Source organism: Drosophila teissieri, chromosome 3R, assembly GCF_016746235.2.
Source record: "Drosophila teissieri strain GT53w chromosome 3R, Prin_Dtei_1.1, whole genome shotgun sequence".
Lineage (NCBI taxonomy): Eukaryota > Metazoa > Arthropoda > Insecta > Diptera > Drosophilidae > Drosophila > Drosophila teissieri.
The window spans coordinates 27,033,306-27,055,330 of record NC_053032.1 but is presented as its reverse complement, the minus strand read 5'-3'; the positions used below and the strand labels follow the sequence as shown (position 1 = coordinate 27,055,330).

Here is a 22,025-nt window from a genome sequence, read left to right as displayed (position 1 = left end):
GGTGGATAAATGGTTGGCGGTGCCGGGAAAGCGGGAAATGCGAAATGGGGCATGTGGAATGAGGAATGAGGTATGAGGCATGTGAATAGGCGGGGGGGCATTGCTACGTGTGTATTTATAGGGACTCATTTGTTTCAGTTTTTGCCGCCTACTTTGGGCACCCATAGCGCTTAGATGATTACCTTTTTGTTCGCTCTTTGTATTGTGCTTTTTGTGCTCGGTTCGCTCGGTTCGGTTTCGTCAGCGGAAATGCCTTTCACTTTCTCCACTTCCGCTTCCTCTCCACGCTAACTACCTTTATGCGTGTCTACGCGCAGAGCCAGCAGGACATTTATATTACACGATATTTGATAAGCGCACTGCACAGTTGAGCTTGCCGGTCCGCAGACAAATGTTCTGCCATATTTCCCCCACAAATGCCACTCGATGCCATGGCAACGGGAGGAGCGAGGCAGGACATCGAGGCATCGGCAAGGGGGCAAGGTCAAGCACACTGCCCAAGTGGCCTCCATGGTCTCTATGGTATTAGCTGGAAAAATAATGCATTCAATGGCAGGAGCATTTGCATCGCCCATCGACCAAAGTCCGTAAATGGAGACATAAGCTGGCGCCATGATTGCCCGGATAAATCCGGCCATCTGGAATCATTGGACGCATCAGCAAGGATCTATCTCACTGGGCGGTGGCTCATTAAAATGCTAATCAAAGGAATTCGTCAATATTGGAAAAATGTGTCTTTCCTGATAAGAATATTATTAAAAAATGGAACAAATTTAATTAAAGTTGGTCAAACACAAATACTTTAATAATGAGGAAAAACGGCCTTTAATTATTTCCATTAAAATATCCAGTTGAGCTCGACAATTTATTTTATTTATTCATAAAAAATGCACCAAAGGGGCTTACATTTGCGTGCCTGTAAATTGCAAAGGATTTAAAGGAGCACGTTAGTGGTCTTTAATTTCGTTTGACCCATTAGCTTTACATAAAAACTTGAACGCGTGTGTAAAGAAAATAATTCGATTTTAAGCCGTAGCTTCAACTGAGTGAATTAAAGTTAAGTGGTTGAATGAAAACAGAATTTCCACTCGGATCCTGGCTGTCGTCCTGTCAGCGGACTGGCATGGGGCCAACGAAAACTGTGCCCGCATAGAATTGACAGGATCTAGCCGCAGGCATTGCTGTCAATATCCTGGCACTTTGGCCCCGCAGTCGACAACTTTGAAGTAGTAGGGCTCCTGAAATTAAATTAACACAAAGGCATGCCGTGTCAACTTTTTCGGCAGTCAGCTGGCGGTATTTTAATTGAAAGCAATCAATATTATCGCCAGCACCAAATTGCAATTTATGCTTGAGCAAACCAAACGACAGCTGTCAACGATGGCGACTATTTTGATTTCAAAACATTCTAATGACTAGCTTACAATTTATAAAAATCTACAGCGCTTACGCTGCAAGCTTGCTAAAGCATTCTCCTTCAACACATCTATTTAAATGAATTGGTGAGGAAACATTAGCTACTAGGAGGCAAAATGCAATTATTTAAAGTCATTATAAATGCCCACCTGAGCTGTGATCCCATGAACTCCGATTCAATTCACACCTCAGCAAAGGAGCAGCCAGGCACCTGCCAAATTGCCATTCCATCAACATCATTATGGGGAGAGGTAATCTAATCAGGACAGCCCTGCTGATGTCAAAGAGCTCGTCCGTTGTTTGCTAATTTCATTATTACTTCATATTACATTTGCGTGCCGTCCGCAGCTGGGCGAGTAATTGTGAAATTCAGAGCCCAATTGCCATCGGATTGTGCAACATGTCGCATGTAGCAATGTCAGGCGGCAGACATAAAGGTAAATAGGGTTTTGTGTGTGGCTGTTTGCCTTTGCCTCTCTGATGCTGTCACATAAATTGCAAACGATTCAGCCAACGGCCATTCGCCTGTCTCCGGGACAAAAGGACCTCCTCCCCGAAAGGCACACACACACACACACACACACACTCACGCAGACTGAAGCAAAACAAAGTCGCCCATAATTTCCCATTACGGATTGCCGGTGAGTGGATATCCTTGTTAACGGCTTCTTTACCAGCTCGGCAATTTGTCACGCACACTCAGATGCAGCCTTTCAATTAGCCTCATGCAGATTTGCACCCTGCCACATCTTAGCTCTGGTGGTGGTTAAAATATCGAATAAAAACTAGTTGCAGGTAATAAACACTCGGTATATTTATGGAACAATTTCAGAAAAATGGTTGCAACTGCCCTTTTATACTTCATCACGTTCTCAGCACACCCAAAATGTTGAAAATCAAGAGCAGTGTAATGCGGCATTCAGCCGCATCTTTCGAAATCATCCGCCTATTGTCAGCGCCTTGCCATTTGAATGTGATTCCACATAATGTGACTATGGTCCTTGTGAGTTGGCTCTTGTGGGCCCGTGCGTGGGCCTGGGTTTCTGGCTGGCTTTCTGCCACAAAGCGGCTTTAAATTGTTGCAGAATGGAAGAACGGCACTTGGCAGGAGGAACGGCATTCCAATTCAGCCGTTTTTGCTGATGCAAAGAGCCAATCGAAATGGCCATAAAGTGCGCAACAAGCCGCATGGAACAGCATCTGGGCCATAAATCAATGCAATCAATGTATACAGTTTTCATGGCAGGTGGCATGCTTTCCCCACTTCCCAGCTGCAATATAATATATATATATATATATATATATATATATGTGTGTGTAGGATTGCATGTCCATTTGGTTGAAAGCCAATGGTAAATGGGAAACTGCAACAACTGAGGCTTTTCATACCCTGCAGTGCGACAGAAAGTGCACACAATTTGTTGGCAATTGAACTTAAGCACTGCGAAATCCTGTTACACAATCAGTCTTGCCACTCAAATCCAAGTGGTGCGCTAAAGCTGATTTCAGGTTCCTACTTTTAATGCAAAGTGAGTTCTTATGGATAACCTATTTTTCAATTGATGGTGCTGTACTATCATGTATATCATAAGTATGTAAATACCAGTGTATTTCTCTCCTTAGTAGGGTATTAATAAGTCGCTCAACGAAGTTTAACCGGTGTTTTTTATTGGGGAAACAAAAATATTTAAACACCAACTACGGCTTCACTTTCCTTTGTTGTTTCGCTGATATGTGCGACCAATGAACAAACAGAATGTGAGTGGGTTTTTTCCGCTCGCCGCTTGATTGTAGGCCCGCAGACTTAAGTGCAGCAACAACCTCACCCCCTCACCGCACTTTTCGCAAAAACCGCTTTTGCATTCGCAAATATTTGCGAGAAAAAAGAACTATTATCACCAGCACCTTTGAGCTCGCACACATATGCAGATTGAGAGCGCATGCAAGTGCTTCACACAGTTTCGGAAATGCTTTCCATTTCTTTTTGCATTTTTTTTGCTGCCTACCCGCAGGCGCTCTTGGCCAAAAATTTCAAGTTGTCGGCGTTGTCGCATCGCGCAAAAACTGTTTATTATGGTAACTTTTTCTCAAGAGCAGGGTACCTTTTTTTTTTAGCCAGCTTGAAGAGGAGCGAAGGGCCAAAGGGAATCCATTAAACGGCCTCTACGCTTTTTTCCGCGCTACTTTACGAGCCCTTAAAGCTGCAAATAAAATTAACAGACGCTGAGTAGTCGCAATTTTGACTTTGCTCACTTTTTACGGGTTTTTTTTTGTTAGTCGGTTTAGACTTGCTACTTTGTTGGGGGGATTTTCTGTGCGCACTTTGCAAAATTCAACGGCCTCTTGAAGTACGAAATTTGTGCCGCATTAGCGTGCATTAATTTGTCAAGTGGCCGGGCATAATTATCATTTTATCGTTGAACTTGTGAGGATAATGCACCAAGCTCGTTTCTGTTTGGCTTGTCTTTTAAGTGCCGCCCACACTGCAAATGAATGCGGTTCACACAGACCAACTGGTCGTATACGCAATATTTGTTGAGTGGACAACAGAAATGAAGTTTGCATTGCAGATGTGCCATTAGGCTGTCTAAGGAAAATGTTCTATTTTTGTTTTACCCATCTAAACCTGGATCACTACCAATTATAGTACGAGAATGGTTCTTAGAAAAGGGTTAACAAATGCACAGTTGCTATTCGAATACTTCAGACAAAAAAGGTTCCTTACTTACCATTCACTTAAATTTTAAAACGTTTTCCACTTAAAGTACGTTTAAAGTGGAATATATATTTAGTAGCAAAATTTGCATGCTTTCAAGGCAGTTCGCAGCTTAATTAAGTGGAATTCCATTTGGATATTAATGTGGAGCTTTCTGAGGTGCATATAAGCGCTTCCTTTGAGATAAAACGTAGTTTCGATTGACTGGCAACCCAATCAGCATTACCATTTACATTTCATTCATTTTGCAAAGAACATTTTTCCAATAAAACGCAGTGGGCAATTTATGTAATGCACATTTAATACAAACCGAATACAATCAGAAAACAGTTGTACAAATCATAAAACATTATAGCTAATATGTTTCACATATTTCTTTATCTACGTTTCAGTGTCTTTGACTTAGATTAGGAAGGATACGCTATGGCTCTATCATAAAATACACACTTATACACGGGGATATGTCATTTCGGGCTATTTAGACTTTTTTATTAATATGTTTTTATGTTTGTTGCATCAGTGAAAGCAATTTTGATTAGTTCAGCTGCTTTTTGTTAAATATCCATGTAAAACACGCAAGCAACTTAGGCTTGGTTTCGGTTTGGGTGTTCTAAATTCTTTTACAAATTCGAAAGTTTCGCTCTGTGGAAACCGTAAGTTTGAACCCTCAAAAAATGCTCTCGGCTTTTCATTGTCCATTGTTGGAGGTGTTTTGATAGTTAGTTATTCAATAGTAAACATGTTCCATCTGTCGACAAATCACAAAACATCCCCATCAAGCTACACTACAATCTAATCTAATCAGGGCAGGGCTTGACGGGTTTTTCTACTCATCCAATCATCCGGTCCTTAGACTAAACACGAATAATACACAACTTGATTGCCCCAAGGGTGTTATTGTTGTTCGGTTGAAGTATTTACAAGAGTTACTTATTCCATAGGTCAGTTTAGGTCCAGAGTTGGCCACTGCTAAGTGCCACTCCTTATAACTACTGGTAAAAGCGTTTTGTCACAATGCTCCCCTTTCCTGATTTATCGTATTAAATCAGTGATTAATCAATCTACAATTTACAGAGTTCTATCTTCTTAGTGGGTAGTGCATAATTCGCTTTCAAAACATCTATTACAAGTTATATTTACTGTGCTGTGTGAGTTGGTTTTAAATTCGTTTTAAACTTATGCTATTGTGAAGTTGTTCTAGGTCTTATGTGCTTCGGACAATGGTTTCATGCCATGTGTGGTTGAGTATTTTCTACTATCAAAACTCGTCTATTGTGTATGTATTTTGCCGTTTAGTAACTATAAGAGCCCTTCAACTTTTTAATCAGACCAATAAAGTTGAAAAGCTGTTGGTAGTGGTCAGGGAAAAATAGTTGATATGATTTAAACAACCCTGAAGGTGGATTTTCCCGGAATGCTTTTGCTAGGGAAATCACTTTTGAAAGCTAAAGTGTTCTATGAATGAAGAAATGTACAATGTACCAGCGAAGGAAACAACAAAGAAAGTTTTTGATAGCCGGCCATTTACACTCTTTGCATTTTGCGGCCCTAAAATGAGTTCCTAAAACTTTTCCCAGGTATTTGGGCCACTGTAAGGTTAGTTTTTTATTTTCTTGGCCCAAACGAGCAAACATACATATGTTGCAGAATCAGCGGAAGGTGATAGGAGAAAGGGAAGTTGGGTTACAGCCAGGTCCATCGAGTGTCTCTGACGGCCTGGCTTTGTTGTTTGCCCGACGGCCTGCCATTAAAGTTCAATGAAGTTCCCCGAGTGCGACACTTTGAGACTGGGAAGCGACCTGCTCCTGCCAAGGATTCAATGAAGTGGAAAAAATATTTCCGCCGGCGATAAAATTGCTATAAATTTCCAAGTGCCACGGGGGTTTCCTTATGTCTGTTCTCAGCATTTTCCACGGCCGCCTGCTGTGCGAAGTTTCGGTGCGGGGACGCTACAAATTTGTCAGCAAAAATGACGCGAATTTTGCCGGCTGTTTTTTTTTCTTTTTTTTTTTTTGGTGAGGTGTCATCGAGACAGGGCCTTTGAGTGGCTGTCACTAATGGCGTCATTACCTATCATTTGCCACCACCCAAAGCAAGCAAAAGTGTACCGCTCATCTGGGACTTTAAAACTTGGCAGCACATTCGAAACTTTCATCCGGCTTTCGTTATTACAGTTGGCCCCTTGTTGTTTGATGTCCTTCAGCATTCCAGCCAGCTGCTCCGACTTCGTTTTCGATTCGGCCAACAGGATTCTCAGCTGGCCTTCTGTCCACCGAAATCGCCATTCACATCCTGACCGTCAAATTCTTACGTGACCAGCTGAAATTTTTCATTTGGCCACAGAAATAAAACAAAATGAATGAACTTTTCAAATAAAAATAGCAATCTGCCGGTCCAGCCACACAAACAAACAACAAAAGTCACAAATTGCCGTGGATTTGTGTACGTGTCGGTTTCTTTAATGGCTACCAATGAAATTCTTTGTGCATTTGCGGCCTGCGAATTTGCCATAAATTTAATGCATAATTGCCAAAAGCCGAACCAAATAGCGTTTATCGATCGAAGTTGGCAAAGCGACGGGAATTTTTAAAGTTTGGCTTCATGGACAACATTTAAATTTAACAAAATTCTCTGCAAAGAAAACTTTTTTATAGTTCGTAGTGAATCTAAAAGAAATTTCGCGGCAAGTGGTTTTATATATCTGCACATTGACTCGAATTTCTGTGAGCAAGAACTTGGTCGACAACTGAAGAGCGTTGGCTGCAAAGCAAATGTGTTTGCCGGTACAACGTTGTTCGAAAACAAACATTCCGCAATTAATTGCATCCTTGCCGTTTTGCTGAAGGCTGAGAGCTGTGGGAAACGGTGGTTTGCAAAGGAACCACAAGGAGAGGTACCATGCTCGTTATGTTGTTGTCTGCGTCCAGTTTAATCCCCAACCCTTGGCAATCCTGCGGGGATACGGAACCGACTCCGACTCCGACTCCACTTCAAACTAATTCACCCAGCTCCACTTCTTACGCCTGGGACATGTGTTTTCAATGGCATGCAAATTGAATTTGAAATTAATTAGAGGCACATAAGCATTTAAGCCCCAAGGACACACGTGTGAGCAGTGTGGCGTGTAGTGGTGAGTGGTGAGTGGGTGGGCATTATCGTCCCTCCGAGATTGCGTATACGGCACGTTGTGCGGTGGACCGCAGGCGAAATGACCGCTCCTTGCCGTATTTATATGTCACTTGCCACTGCCACACTTCTTTTCAGAACGCCCCGCACCGGAGCTGTGGAATCCTGAAAATCCACACTGGCGCACTTGTGGGTATTCGTCTTGAGTTTGCCCGGTTTAACGGGCGTCTGCTATCTGCTCGGTCGCCAGGCACTCGTGCTGGAATACCGGCACAACAGGACCTTCTTGAACGCCTGCCGGAACACCTTGTTGAAGATGGTGTAGAAGATGGGGTTCACCATGGAGCTGGCATAGCCCAGCCAGGTGACCACATCGAAGACCCAGTGGCTGATGCGCTCCTCGCATTCCGCGCACACAGTGGGCAGGAGATTCAGAACGAAGAATGGCGACCAGAGGATGACGAAGGTGAAGAACACCACTCCCAGCACCTTGGTGGCCTTCTGCTCCAGCCTGATGATGCGGCCGTGGCGCGAGGAGTTCCTGGAGATCACGCTGGAGTTCCTCGAGTGATGCGATCGCACCGTCTGCTGTCGCTGCAACATGCAGGGCGAGGAGGTGGTCGTCCTGGTCTTGCTCCCACACTCGCCTGCTCCCTGGTAGTTCATGTTCTGGTGACTCCGCAAGGTGGCCGATCTTCTCAAGGGTGTCGATGAGTTGAAGGCGGTCGCCGTTTTGGTCGGTGTCAGCAGCAGGGATGTGCGCACTCCACCAAAACTGCTGCCCCGCCGGCGATGACGACTTGAATCCCACGTAACCACCGAGGCGGTCTTTGAAATGCTCAGCTTTCGTCGGCCAGGACACGGAGTTCCCGGCGCAGCCAAGTACCCACTGCCATCGCTCTGTACAGTCAGCGAACTGCCCTGATTGAGGGCAGAGTGTGGACTCAGGGTGGAGCCAACTGTGGCAGGAGCTGCTCCTGCCGGTCCACCAGTCGTGCCGGCACTCACACTGGAGGTCAGTGACTTCTTGTTGCCGCCACTGCACATGAGTAGCTCCATTTCGCTGGGCGAGCTGCTCACCGCCGTCGCGGTGGTGGTCACTCGGAAGGCGGACGAGATAATCTTCACCTCCGCCGATTTCACGCAATTCTGGAGCGGTCTGTCCCCGAAGTACGGACAGGTGCAAACGGAGGGCAGCTGCAGGTAGTCCGTCTGGTGATTCTGGCCAGCGATGTGGCACTGCTTCGCCTTCTGCGGAGGATCTAGCTCCGTGTCCGAGTGGCAGCTCTTCGCCTTCGCCTGTTGATCCTTCTGTTGCGGACTCTCCTCCTCCTCGTCGTCGTCGTCATCATCGAGGCTCTCCTGTACAGTGGTGTGTCGCGAATAGAGTGCATTCTTGGGCAGACTGTTATGGCGCTTGTGACGGCGCAGCGTTGACGTGGGCGTGTCCACATCCTCGTCTGCGTCCTCGTGCCCGGAACGTCGGTCGCGTCCTGGCACAGCGGACGAAGCTCTTCGTCGCTTTTTATACGCTCGCAATCGTTGAGAAAGCTGTGAAAGAGTCCTGAAAAACACAACTTTACTGATTAAATAATGCAAACTTTATATCATTTAATATAGCATATATAAAGTCAGAGTTAAAGACTTTAAAACTCTTGTTAAAAGTGTGGTTTATTGAACGATTTCCCTGCAACAAGCTGAAGCTGCCTGGTACATAACACACCATGTGGTTTTAATAACGAAAGCATATAAAATATGTCTATGTCATACCCCACCGATTTATTGATTTAGTACCCAATTCCCGGCCATTTTCTTTCAGCTTCTCCCCTTTGGCGACGTACATTTTTAATTAAAATTGCGCAGCCAATTGGCAAAACTCTATTCGCAGGCGAGGTGCCTAAAACAATGTAGTGAACACTCGCTAACAGCAATTCAACAAAAGCCAACACGCTTTGTGGTCATCTCGTTTCTTTCACCTGTTTTGCCGGGAATGGTAGGCAACATTTTTTGTGTTTGCTCTTTGTGGTTTACCGCTTTCTAACTTTTTTTCTTGAGAGGTTTTCCTTTCATTTGCGCCGTTGTTCGCGGTGCACTTAGAAAAATCTTGCATTATATTTTACAGTATTATTTAAAGTGTTCTTGTGTTTTCTAGCTTATTTTTCTGGAATTAAGGAGTTGGAATTATAAGCATATTTTAAGTTTTCCATTAAAGTCAAGGAAATTAAAAACAATTTGTAAACTTTACTGTACTTTAAAAAATAGTCTGGTAGAATTTTAGATATTTAAATAAAACATATTTGTTGTTTTAATTTGCAGGTATGTGCATATAAATATATGAACTTTTTTCCTGTACCGGCTCATTTTGCATTCATTTTAATAAAGCGCATAAATTTGCGAGCTGCCTTTGCGGTTTTGTGTCCTGCCGCCCGTTTGCCCTGCATGCAAATGCGCGCCAACTTTATTTGGCCAAGACGGAGGGGCGGTGGCGATGGGGGCGTGGTTAGCTGCTAATGAAGGCGTTAGCAGACAGAAGGCCAAGTGGAGGGCAGGGATCGGGATGGTCGGTGCTGCCAAGACGCAGGATAAGGATGTCAGCTCATTATGCATCCTTCGCGTTTTTGATTTGTGTGCACGAGACGTGCGCATAAATTGAGATGCGTTGGAACAGGGCTAAGCAGTTGGGACTGGGGATGGGGATGGGGGGATTGGGGCCAGCCTCTCATTATGCAAGTGAAACAAAGCCAGGCTGATGCCAACTTTGTTATTGTTTCCCCCACAAAGGAATTAAACAGCCGCCAAGCTCATCAGGACATCACAGGGGACCGCCTCCATATGCATATACATATATAATATATGCATATATAGTATATAATCTTATGGGGCAAAGTGTTGAGCTGATTTTGAGTGGCAAGCCAAGTTCAAAAATTAGAATATCGCCAGCATCATTTGTCAACTTTCCCGCATGAGACGGCAAATTGTGCAACAATTAAAAGCCACTCGACTTTGACCCCGTTCCATTTGTTTTCGTCCTTTGCCACTTGGCATCCCTTGCATCCATTGCGGACGCGGACAAAAGGAAGCCAAAGCCAAAGCCAAATCCATTTTATTGATTGTGCAAATTCGTTCAACTGTCAAACAATGTGGCACATAGTGCTTCCAATACTCCACCCATCTGGATGAAAAGCGCACAGTCACAATGATATATCGTCTACAGTATGATACAAACGTGCATAAGGGACTGGTTAAATGGGAAAATATGAGCGAGATAAAATGTGCAGTCACTTCGTAAGTTGAGCTGCCTTTTATTCAAGCTTAAAATCGAGCTGGGAATTAAAGATATCAATGTGCGCTATTGAAAATTTAATCTTTTATTGGATGCATTTGGCAGACAAAATCTGATGTCCAATTAAATCAAAATAAATGCGTGAACAATTACAAATTGAACTGAGTGTCAAGAAAAGTATTTTTTCTATAGAATTTCATATCATACGCAATTAAATAGTTGCTATTAGTTCCACCTGAATGGCCATAAACATGCAACGCCTTATCTATTTGTATATCCATTTTTCGATTTCTTATTAAATTCTTGGCAATTTCAAAACATTCGTCTTCTGTGAATTCAGTTTTTTAATTGAATTTCTCGTCGCATCACTTATCCCAGCATAAGCCAGTCGACTAAAATTAGAAAATTAATGAAAAACACATTTCGGCAAAAGGCCTCAGTCGACGCCAAAATCACTTGAGCGGCTCGAATGCCAAATAAAAAGGCAGTGCCTCTCCCTTTAGGCCAAAAAAAAAGAAAAAAGAAAACAGTTTCCACCGACAAAAAGAAAAAGGAAAACGAAAGCGAAAAAAATTAATTATTACGAAAAATTTCACAACGAGTCGAAGGCGGAAGGACAATAAAAGGCAATGCCACAAAAAGGAGCTCACGACGAAAAAAAACTAAATAAATGGAAAAGGAGAAAGTGAACGAGTCACAAAAAGGACTCGAGGTGAGCATTTTCTTGGCTTTTGGTGTGGTCAGCACACTTGGCCAACTCGAAAACCGGCTGAGACAGCGGCAACAAAAGGTCCTGCGAGCGCCTAGAAAGGATCACTCTGGCAAAACGGTTTGCCCATCGCAGCTGTTTGTCCTTTTGTCAGGTGAAGAGCCCAGGGAAACTTTACGTTTTTCCCAGGTACCTTTCCGAATTGTCTACGCTTTTCGAGGAATTTGCCACAATACAACTGAAAATTGCGAGCCACAAGCGGGATAAAGTTAAATGAATTTAATTGTCTGTGTTAATATTATTTGTGACTAGAGAGATTCTGCTTGCGCTGCTTAAGTGGTGAACCAAATGAATTATATTTTCGCATCACATTAAATCCTTAGGAAGTTGTAAAGGTTTACAATGGCAATATTGCCATATACCAGACTTTTAATAATATTGCATTATTTAACAGCCAATAACTTGTACTCAGTAATTCACATCCTTGCAGGTTAAAGCCCATTATTTAATGGTATTTCATATTTCAGAGTGCTGCTATTTATGGACTCACCCATCGCTCTGTTCGCCGCCCAGGCGACTGCTGGCCAGGGAGTTCCGGGTGCTCTCCCGCTCGATGCCCAGCGTGGTGGTGGACAGACCCAGGACCGTGGTTCCGTGGCGACCCTTGGGCGATGCCTGCTGGTGGTAGACTCCGGCCGGATGCTGCTGGTGGTTATGGTGCTGGTGCTGGTGGTGCTGATGGTGGGTCTGCTGGTGGGTGGCATATCGCTGGGGGCTGCTGGGGTATTGCAGCTGCAGGTGGTTCGATAGGGAAAATTCGGATTTGGTGGGTGAACCGGTGGTGGACGACGAGGCCACCGACTCCAGGCCACGGGACAGCTTCAGCATCTCGGCACCGAACTGATGCAGGGCCGTCATGGTCGTGGGCGTTGGCTCCTTTATGCTGCATAAACATAAATCATATATATATATATAAATATGGTAATTTGCACTACAACACTGATTGGCCCACTCGATAACTCACCTGGAGTCGGGCAGCCAGAGCTCGTGGTTGTCCAGAGTGCTCAGATCCGTATCCGTGGAATTGGCCGAGTGGGCGTGCAGCACGGAGGAGGCGTTACCCGGACCCGGCTTCAAGAGGCGTCGCCAGGTGCAGCGTCGTTCTGTGGGGCACGAACAGGGGTTAAACGGATCTACGGTTTCCATTAAATTGCATTCAGCCCAATAGCGCAATAGTGCGCTAGGAAAAGTCACAAATTCGCTAATAAACTCGCACGAGCACACTCAAATGCCCCTTCAACATGTGCACTGAGAAAAATTGTTATGCTAGTCCAGTTCAGTTCTTGTGAATTAGCTTAAGAGGCTTGTCCAACTTTTATTAAATGTCGTTGTTATATTAATGAAATATATTATTCTTTGTATGAGAGATGTCAGGATATTTCTCTCCGTGTAAAAGTACAATATGGCAAATCGAACTACGTGCCTGACCGAAATGCGGACGCTTTACAGCAGAGATTTGGCTTAAAATAACTGCCCAAATCCACGGCACCAACACAGTCGCACTTGAGCGCTCACAGATGCGCTCGCACCCACCCACACATACACACATACACACCCTAATGCCCGCAGCTGAGGCTTCAAATCCACTCAGACGAATCGGGGACACCGCGTCCTGCGAGGCGCCCCTAAATGCTCGCTACGATCCGCAAAAATGCCCTGCAGTGCACGCGACTCGGCTGCAGTCACCATCACCATCAGCATTGGCATCACCATCACCATCACCATTTACCATTCACCACCAGCAGTCCATTAAATATTCCCCAACTGTATTGACTTTCGGCATCCACAGCTCTGGCTTGTCCCCCAGAAAATTACTCTCTGTCCCCTTTGGGGCTCAAGGCAATCCAATCGGATGAGAAATGTAGAAATGTAGAAATGGGAGCGCTGAATAAATTCTGCGGGCAGACAAAGGCATTAGGACCCACTTAGTTATGCTTAAAATAAATTGAATCTCGTCTATTGAATTGTAAAGGGATAATGGAAGCGAAGAATCTTGAATTGTTTTTAGCCAAAAGCTCAAGTAAACTGGGCTAAAAACGACAAGGATAATTAGGGATGTACAAAGCAATTAAGACTCTTTAAATATAAAGGAACTGCATTTTAAATTCGAGTTTTAGCTACGAGTTCGTAGATCTCTTTAATTTTTTTTAGGATTTGCGTAAAAGTTTAATGGAAATTTCAAAAAGTGGCTAGCATAACTCCAAGTATAGCACAGCTCTTGAGTTTTTAAAAACTCCCAGCGCAACGAGCTTATAACGAGCCTGCGTCGAAAAGTTGGTGCTCAAAACTTCGGTTTTAAAACTAGTTGAGCACTATGGAAAAGCTCTTAGAGCATTACAAGCCATTTACGTTGCTGGCTCTCGCACTCGCTCTCGATTCATGGCAACGTGGAAATTAGCTATCTACACATATGGGCCGGATTTTCATTCCATTTGTAAGGTTGTGTGTGTGTGTGTGTGTGTGTGCAAGTGGGTGTGTGCTGGGTGATTGTCCTGCGGTGTTTGCCCCCCATCCATCCGGTTCAATGTCGACGACAATGTCGATTTTGTGTGCATTGCTGCGGCTTAGTCGCACTTTGGGCCTCAGAAATCCCAGGGACACGGATTCAGGGCGTATCCGGCACATGTCTCTGCATTGTTTGTCTAGTGTTGTCCTTCCTCCACTTTCAGCACTTTCCCATTCCCATTCCTGATTCTGATCCTGATCCGCCCATTTTCTCTGCTTTTGTCGAGTGTCGTGTAAAGTTTTGCAGTGCAAAAAGTGCAACCCGGAGAACAAAATGCAAATTTTAGGCAAACTGGAAATCATATTAAGCTGCTGCAGCACTTCGTGGACACTTCTGGGCTAAAAGTGGGTGGTGGGGTGTGGGACAAGTGTAGTGTCTAGCATCCTTACCCAAGGCCGGTGCCTGGCCAAGCCATCCACTGGCCCATCCGGGAGTGGCCGCCGCCGTCTGCTGTCCACCACCCAGATTCTGGCGCTGCCGGGCCAAGAGGCGGACGGTCAGGCAATATGTCAGCAGCATCACGCCCAGCGGAATGTAGAAGCACACAATGGAGCCGACCAGCTTGTACACCGGATCCGGTATCTGGCAAGTTCCATTCACCAGCACCGAGGCGTGATTCTGCAATCAAACGGGGAGATGGGAGATGGCAGGGCGAGCACGGAATTAATTTGGCTGAGTAAAGGACATATGCACTAAATATTTCAGACATTTGTCTCCCTGCGGATTTTAACTATTCAGTTGGCACAGTCTTTGTTAATTTTACTCTACACTTTAATTACTGGGTTACTTCTTAATCAGTTTAATGTAGAACATAGAATGCCAAAGGGCACATAGTTAGAAAATATTTGTTCATTTAAGTAATTAATTATTTCTAAATGAAAGAAAAGCTGAATTACTCACCTTCGAGTACATCAAGCTCAGGGGCAGGCTCATGGCGATGCTCAGCAGCCAAACGAAAACGATTTTGAGAGTGACCCGTCGACGTGTTTTATTCCGGCCAAAACGCATTGGATAGCGCAGCGATAAGTAGCGGTCCACGGAGATGGTGCACAGGTGCATGATGCTGGCCGTGCAGAAGAGCACATCCAGGCAGATCCAGGTCAGGCAGTGCTCCGAGCCCAGGGGAAAGTAGCCTGCAAAGGAAACCGATTCCGCATTGTATTCCTTGGCCAGCTTGTAAATGTTCCCTGGCCGACTTATGACTGTATCAAGTTGACTGCAATACTTTCTACCTATATGTGTACACACGATTTACGATTGGGCTGGTCGGACGAACAATGCAAGACCATACTGTCGGCTAGCCATTTTTATTTAATACTGTCCGGCTTTTTCGTTTTTTTTATATGCTGGCCATATTTTGCCGGGAGCCACGGTTCATTCGTGAGCTGCCAAATGATATTGCCCCCCCTCCCGAGGGGGGCAGCTTATGCAACATATTTCAGGCCAACTGGCCCACATATGAGCGCTATTCCCGATGCTGTGGCCATCGTTTTGCACAGCTGTTGGACGTCATAACTCAGCGCACCACTCTCGCCCTATTCCCATAAAAGTACAATTGTGCATGCACTGCAAAAAACTCCTTGGAACAACACTAAAAGTTCTAAGTTCTCTGTCAACTTACATCAAATAGAAGAATGATATACAAACTATTCCTGGAAGATTATCAAAAATCTTGTTATCTTATATAGAATTTATAGACCACATTCATTTTCCTTTTTTAATTTCTCCGAGTGTAGGTAGGTAGTAGCTTTGTGGGTTGAGTTTGCCACATATTTGGTGAGTGATACTTGTGTTTACTCTGCTGTTGCGTGTGCCCCGAGATTTGGGCGCGGGATTTGTGTCCAGAATCTGGTCGAACATGAATCCGCATTGCCGCTGGGAAAAGGAATTTCTTAACGAGATAGCCCACAGAAAGTGGGATAAGTTTGGGGGAAGATGGATCGATAAGGCGTAGGAACCGTTTCAGTTGAAACTGTATGTATTCAAATATAACTTTGATAACTTAAAGTCGCTTTAAGGCCAATATTCCGATAAGTATTCATTGCGGAAATTGAGGTTCATTTGCCAAAATGTACAACCATTTCAGTTGTAAATTTTGATTCCAAACAAATTGACCTAATGACGGGTCCATTTCATTTTATACATTTTTCAGAATTCATTCCTAACGAATTGCCCTTGAGAAGGCACTGGCATCTGTTGAATGCCGCAGCTTTTCTCATCCCTGTTGTTTCGGAAACAACCATAAGGATTTCTTTATGGCCAGGCAATATTTTCCAGCCCCCGATTTCAAGCCCTCAAATTGCAATAATGCTGAGCCCTCGAGTCCGTGGCGAAAATGTTACAAATGACACGGCCATTGGGTTTGGCTAAAAATAGGGCCAGAATGGTCCAGGCCATTTGGCCCGTAAGTAAAGTGTCAATAAGATCAATTTGGGCAGCAGACGGCAGCCGAACCTTTAAAATGGCCGAAATTTGTTTAAGCCGTAACCTGCAAGACGAATGGAAACGGGGGGCGCAAGTTAAATTGAATAAAAGCCGGTGCTGGCCAGCAAAGAAAAAAAACAAAAAAAGGGAAACTTGGGGAACATTCTGATCAGGGAAAACAGCAAACGGAACCTGAGATTTGGGGTCTGGTTTTCTGGTGGGAGATGGTTTTCCAGGAACCTCAGTGCCCCGGTTGCTTACTTCTCCTTTGAGCAGCACAGGACAATGCTTTTATTTGTGTTTCTGTCTTTATTTTGTTTTTTTGGGTATTGTTTTTTTTTTTGTATTTTTTGAGATGCCTCCTTTCTTGGGGAAAGCATTTCAACTTACAAATGCGAAACAAATTTCAAACAAAAGCGCAAAACTTTCACGTTTTCCAGTTCCGCTGCCAAAGTCAGGGTAAATAAATTTTTAGCTGATTTCTTTTGTGTGGAATACGCTTTGCATGGGGGCCAAAATGGGGATAAAATGGGGCCAAAATTGGGCGGAGGGGCCGTCATAAAACTAAACTGAAACACAAATAGCCGGCGAAGCTGATGACGAGCAAAGTTGGCAGGAAAATGACTTGGTAAATGAGTTGAAACTTATTTAATTTGTTGTAAGTTTAAGTGGATATAGTAGAGGCGGCAGCAGCAGAATGGCAATGGAAAGTAGGGTCCAGTCGGGCTAATGATTCGGTTGTTTGCCAAATTGAGTGAATGACAAAACATGCCACTGTCCATGAAAACTGTGAATACAATATAGAAGATATATATATGCCATAGCATACAACGCGGTCCATGACAACATAAGCCTTTGTGTGAGCTACCATAACAAATATTTGTACTTTTTTCCCGCGTTGCTGAGCCAAAGGCAAACAATTCCCGCAGAGGTCTGAAAACGGTCGGAAAAATGGGGAAAAATCGGGTGAAAATATGATGATTTATGAATGGCGATTTCGCACACGTGTGTGTGTTTTGTTGTGTGCGTATGTGTTTGTGTGTGTGTGTGAACGTGCCTTTGTTGGACTTTCCTACTTTGCTTTCTCCGGCGGCATCGATTTCAATTTTAGTTTCAGTTGGCTCAAACACAGCATCCCGTCATCAATTAGATACAAGTCTTCTGAAAATTGTGTTTGCCCAGCAAACGGACTTAATAGCAGGGAAATGACTGGCCAAAAAGGGTTTGCGTTTCTTCTTTTTTCGGCCAACCGATTGGCAGAAGTTTCTTAATGTATTTTCCAGCGAACAAATGAAAGAAATAATGAGCTCATCTGCAGTTCAAATTAAATCCAATAATTACCCTCAAACTGTAACATTTTTTGTCGGCCATTTTAATCCATTTAACCGCATTAGGTGTGTGGCATAAATAATAATTATGCTTTTTTTCCATTAAATTAAATTAAATTAAAATTAATCTACTGAATAGCATTCACAAAATTCACATCGCATGTCAATGGAAATAATTCAATCGGCGCTTGTATTTTTGTCACTTTAAATTGGTTACAATTCGTGGGAAATCCTTTGAAAATATTTGGCAAATAAGCAAACAAAATAAACATCAACGTAAATCCCGAGGCAATCAGAAATAAAATATCAAATACCTGACGACAAATAAAAGTCACACATACGCGAGCAAAAAGAAAAACGTATATACATATACCCAAGCCCAAATAATTTGTGTCAATAAAAAGGGCGAGCGATAATAAAATGCAAATATGTGAGATAACAAAAAAAATAAAATCATTGAGCCAAGCTCTGAAAATTGCTGTGATTATAAAATAAGCCCGTGTTGCTGCTGTTGCTTTTGTTGTTGTTGCTGTCACGCACATTTGAGGGGGGCAACAACCAGCAACAATAACAATTTCAATAACAAATCACAGAAATATGAGGAAAACAAATTGAACCAGCAGCGAGGGGGTGGCAAGTGTCGAATTGTATTCCATTTCCTTTATTTTTCTGCTCCTGGCAGATGACAGCGACAGCCACTTACAACAGTCACGATAACAGTGATAAGAAATATGGACAGGGGCGTAGGAAACTAACCAGGGGGGGGCTACATACATATATCATCTTATGAAAACCTATCTAAGCACGTCCCCTTCTAAATATCCTTTCGTATACTAATGTTTTAAGAATTAGTTATGGGTAAACTTAACTCAGTAATGAGTTGCCAATATTTATATAACTATGTATATCTATAACTATAGAGTACGCCCCTGTATTCCTCACCAGATATCGCCCGAGGTAACGAACATAAATGCCGGGGGGTCAGTTCCAGAATCCCCATCGATATGCTCCCCTTGATTTCCGAACGCGAATAATCAATCATTTAAAGAGAGCGCCTGTTCTGCGACACACTCGTGTTCTTAAAGCTGATACTTAATTGCCCGATTTGCCAGACATTTGATGCTCGCTTTATGACCCCTCATGTGCGTGGGTGTGTGTGTGTGCGTGGGTGTGTGCCTGGATGTGTGTGTGAATGGGCGTGGGCGCTGTGATTGAGGGGGCGTGGCAGGCGCCTGCGGTGCTTGTTGACACGTTGTCACCTCGGCTGTCATCCAAATTTATGGGGAGCTGCGAAAAGAGGCCAGAGATGACTGTTTTTAGTCCGGCGGGGATTTCGCAGCTCCCTTTTTATTTCGCTGACTGACAACAGTTTTTGGCTCTTAGCCCTTAGCCCTTAGCATGTAAACACATATCATTTTCATTTGCATTTCGCGCGTCCCGCTGACACATTTGCATGCATATGTTTATTCATACGCAGCTGTATGGCATGGGTATGTGAATACATGTGAATACATTTGTGTCTGCTTGAATCTGCGACCTTCGACCCTTGCGAGTTGTAGCTTTGCGTAGCTTACTGAATAGGTAACAAAGGGTATAGAGGACTTGTACTAAAACTTCTAAATAATTCCTGTTCCATTTATTTTATGTTTACAGATCGATTTTGTTCAACTAGCAATACAAAGAATTTATTCATGCAACATGTTTGAGTAATATCAAATAGGAATTGCAACAATTTTTCACCACAATTATTGTTTGATGGCCATATACAATTCGAGTACTGCCGCACATATGAATCTGTTGTCAGCTTGCAACAAAATTTCAGTTGTTCTGCTGTTTGCAACCGATGCTGCGAAGCTATGTTGTTTGGCGGCATTGTTTCCGTAACTTTTTTTGTAATGTGGTCAAATATTTGTGTTGACAGCGTGCAAAAACATTACCGCCATGCGGAAAATCCGCAAAGGGATTGCCGTTACATACAATGCGAGTTTTTCCTTGCGGTTGATGCACTCGATTCTATCTATGAAAGTATGTGTGGTGAACAATATTTAATAGGTAAAGAGCCCTTATAAAGTACACATTTTATTTTTATGAATACTAACACACATCCGAATCACCTGAGCCGCTTTACAGAAGTGAATGGCTTTGAATGCATAGAAAATACACACATAATCACTACGTAATATAGTTGGACCCAGGAACTGCCTTAGGGGAAGCTATTAGCATGCATATGATAGACACTTCCGCACAACTTGCTGGCCAGGACACTTAGGAATCCGGAAAGGCAAGGAACTCATAGCGAAACATGCGGTAACTACGTGCTAGGCCAAAAAAGTGGAAAATAAGAAAGGAAAAGTTGTTCATGTGGTGGATGTTGGTTAAGTTGGCTCAAAGCGCTTGACGGGTCCATCATCATCATCGCCAACAACATGATGCTGATGAGTCTGGGATGTACGGGCGAGTAAATAACCTTAGGGTAGAAATCTGCCTGCCATGCATAAAGTAAACTATTTAATGGCCTTTCGATTTCCATCGATGTGCCATAAACGCATTTTCCCAGGCCATCGGATCTCGGACGGAAATCGAAAGCTGTTCACTGAATCGAGGTTACCACTGGCTGGTGGTGGTTGGAGGTCGATTAGGGATGGCCCACCACGAACGTCCTTCTTATCAGGCCCGGTGAAATCGTTTTCCTTACGCAATTCGCCCTAACAGAGTCATCTTCATTTTCAGCCCAGCGCCCTGCCACCCCGCCACCCTGCCACCACCTCCATGTCGCCCTCTTTGACTTTTGATTTCGTTTCAAGTTCCCATCGCACCACCCACTCAACCACCGCACCACCAGTGGGTCCGCCGACAATAATAATGCAAATGGCTTTGGCTTGGGCTTCGGCTTCCGTGTGACCCACAAGTTCGTCCTCACCTGGCTGCCAGGTGCTTGGCTCTGACTTTGGCCTTTGCTTCTTCCATTCCTTTGTTGGGCATTTTTCTAGTGCCGCTGACACTTTTATTTTTAGCGAACCGAGTCCTTCCTGATTCGCTTTGATGTCTGCCAACTGGCAGCCGAATGGTTAAAACCTTAATATGGAAAACGCCATGCATTTGCCATGATTTTTGATTGCATTTGCATTTTAAATGCTGCGGTCGATAGCGTGATTGATTTATGGAAACTTAATTCCTGTTCGTATTTTATACGTTATTCCTAGGAACTAACACGCAATGTTATTGTGTTCATATTTGACCCACAAATTCGAATACATCATTTAAATGTAATTTAAAGACCCTTAGTTTTACCACATAAAATATGAGAAAATATAATAAAATTTCAATATTATCTGTACGAGGTTATCAAATCCCCCGAACGCCTTCAGTGTGCAGCAAATTCTTGAATAGTTTTCCCTTTTTTGGGAATAATGAAATACAAAATCAGCTTACCCCACATGAGCCATAGGAGCGGCTTATCAAAATTTTCCACTGACAACTTTCTCGCCTTTTTCTCTTATATCTCAAGATGAAGCCAGTGTTTATCCATATGCTCAGGAAAACTCGGCACGGTCTTCAACTTTTCCGAGCGCAAGTAAGCAAACCTTCACCGCTTTTCCTCCACCCAAAACTAGCGCCATCGACAGCTGCCAGCTTAGCAAGGGCGGAAAACTGAAACTACAACAAATTTTCATACATCCATATGAGTGGAAGCTGGTGTCCTTTTGGGGCCATGGTCCTCGTCTGGGTCCCCAAGCAAATATATGTGTATAAATAAATGCTTGTTTGTGTTGGAAAATCACATGGTGAGCACAGACAGATAAAGGACAAGACACGAAATTCAATTAAATTTCTAACAAGTTTTTTTTTTTAAGCACATTCCTCGTGTTTTGTATTGAATTTTTAATACGTATCTATGTTGTCTGCGTTTTTGTTCGTTTTTGACAGCTCAGACACACTGAATAGCTGAACCCGTGTTGGCCATATACTCAACAGGTCCTTTATTGTCCAGCTTTAATGAGTTTAAGCTTGGTTGGGGGGGAAAAATAAAGCACGCTTTAATGGTTCATATAAAAATTTACCTTAAAATGAAATTTTTATAAAATAAATAAGATTAAGATACGATGTTATTGTGTTTATGCAGCATAAACCTTATATTTGAGTTTATTTAACTTGCTGCCTTAATATGGTTACTATAATAAAAGGTATTTAAGAAATGTCAATTTTATTGTCCATATTAAAGGGTATTTGTTAGTTCGACATTGCATAGCCCCACTCATTTAACTTTTGCCATAATTGTTGTGGCTCTCGATGTCTCGTCGAGTGCCATTGGCCCTCCATTTCGCCCTGGTCGCCATTCTATTCCCTTCTTGCCAACTTTTTATATTTACACAGCTTTATTTTGGTATTGTTTCCACCTCGCTTGGCGCGAAAAATCGAGGGGAGGGGAGGGGAGGGGAAAATGGCGGAGATTGAGG

At 43.5% G+C, this 22,025-nt stretch overlaps 1 protein-coding gene across 1 annotated transcript; it reads right to left on the bottom strand.

Moving 5' to 3' along the window:
• Positions 1-6,559: 6,559 nt before the first annotated feature.
• LOC122620602 lies at positions 6,560-21,180 on the bottom strand. The gene is made up of 6 exons (XM_043798154.1): positions 21,001-21,180; positions 14,717-14,949; positions 14,206-14,434; positions 12,275-12,413; positions 11,801-12,193; positions 6,560-8,822 (listed from the first exon to the last, which is right to left on the bottom strand). The coding sequence occupies exons 1-6, from the start codon at positions 21,005-21,007 to the stop codon at positions 7,490-7,492; spliced, it is 2,334 nt and encodes a 777-aa protein (XP_043654089.1). The 5' UTR covers positions 21,008-21,180; the 3' UTR covers positions 6,560-7,489.
• Between the last annotated feature and the right edge of the window lie 845 nt (positions 21,181-22,025).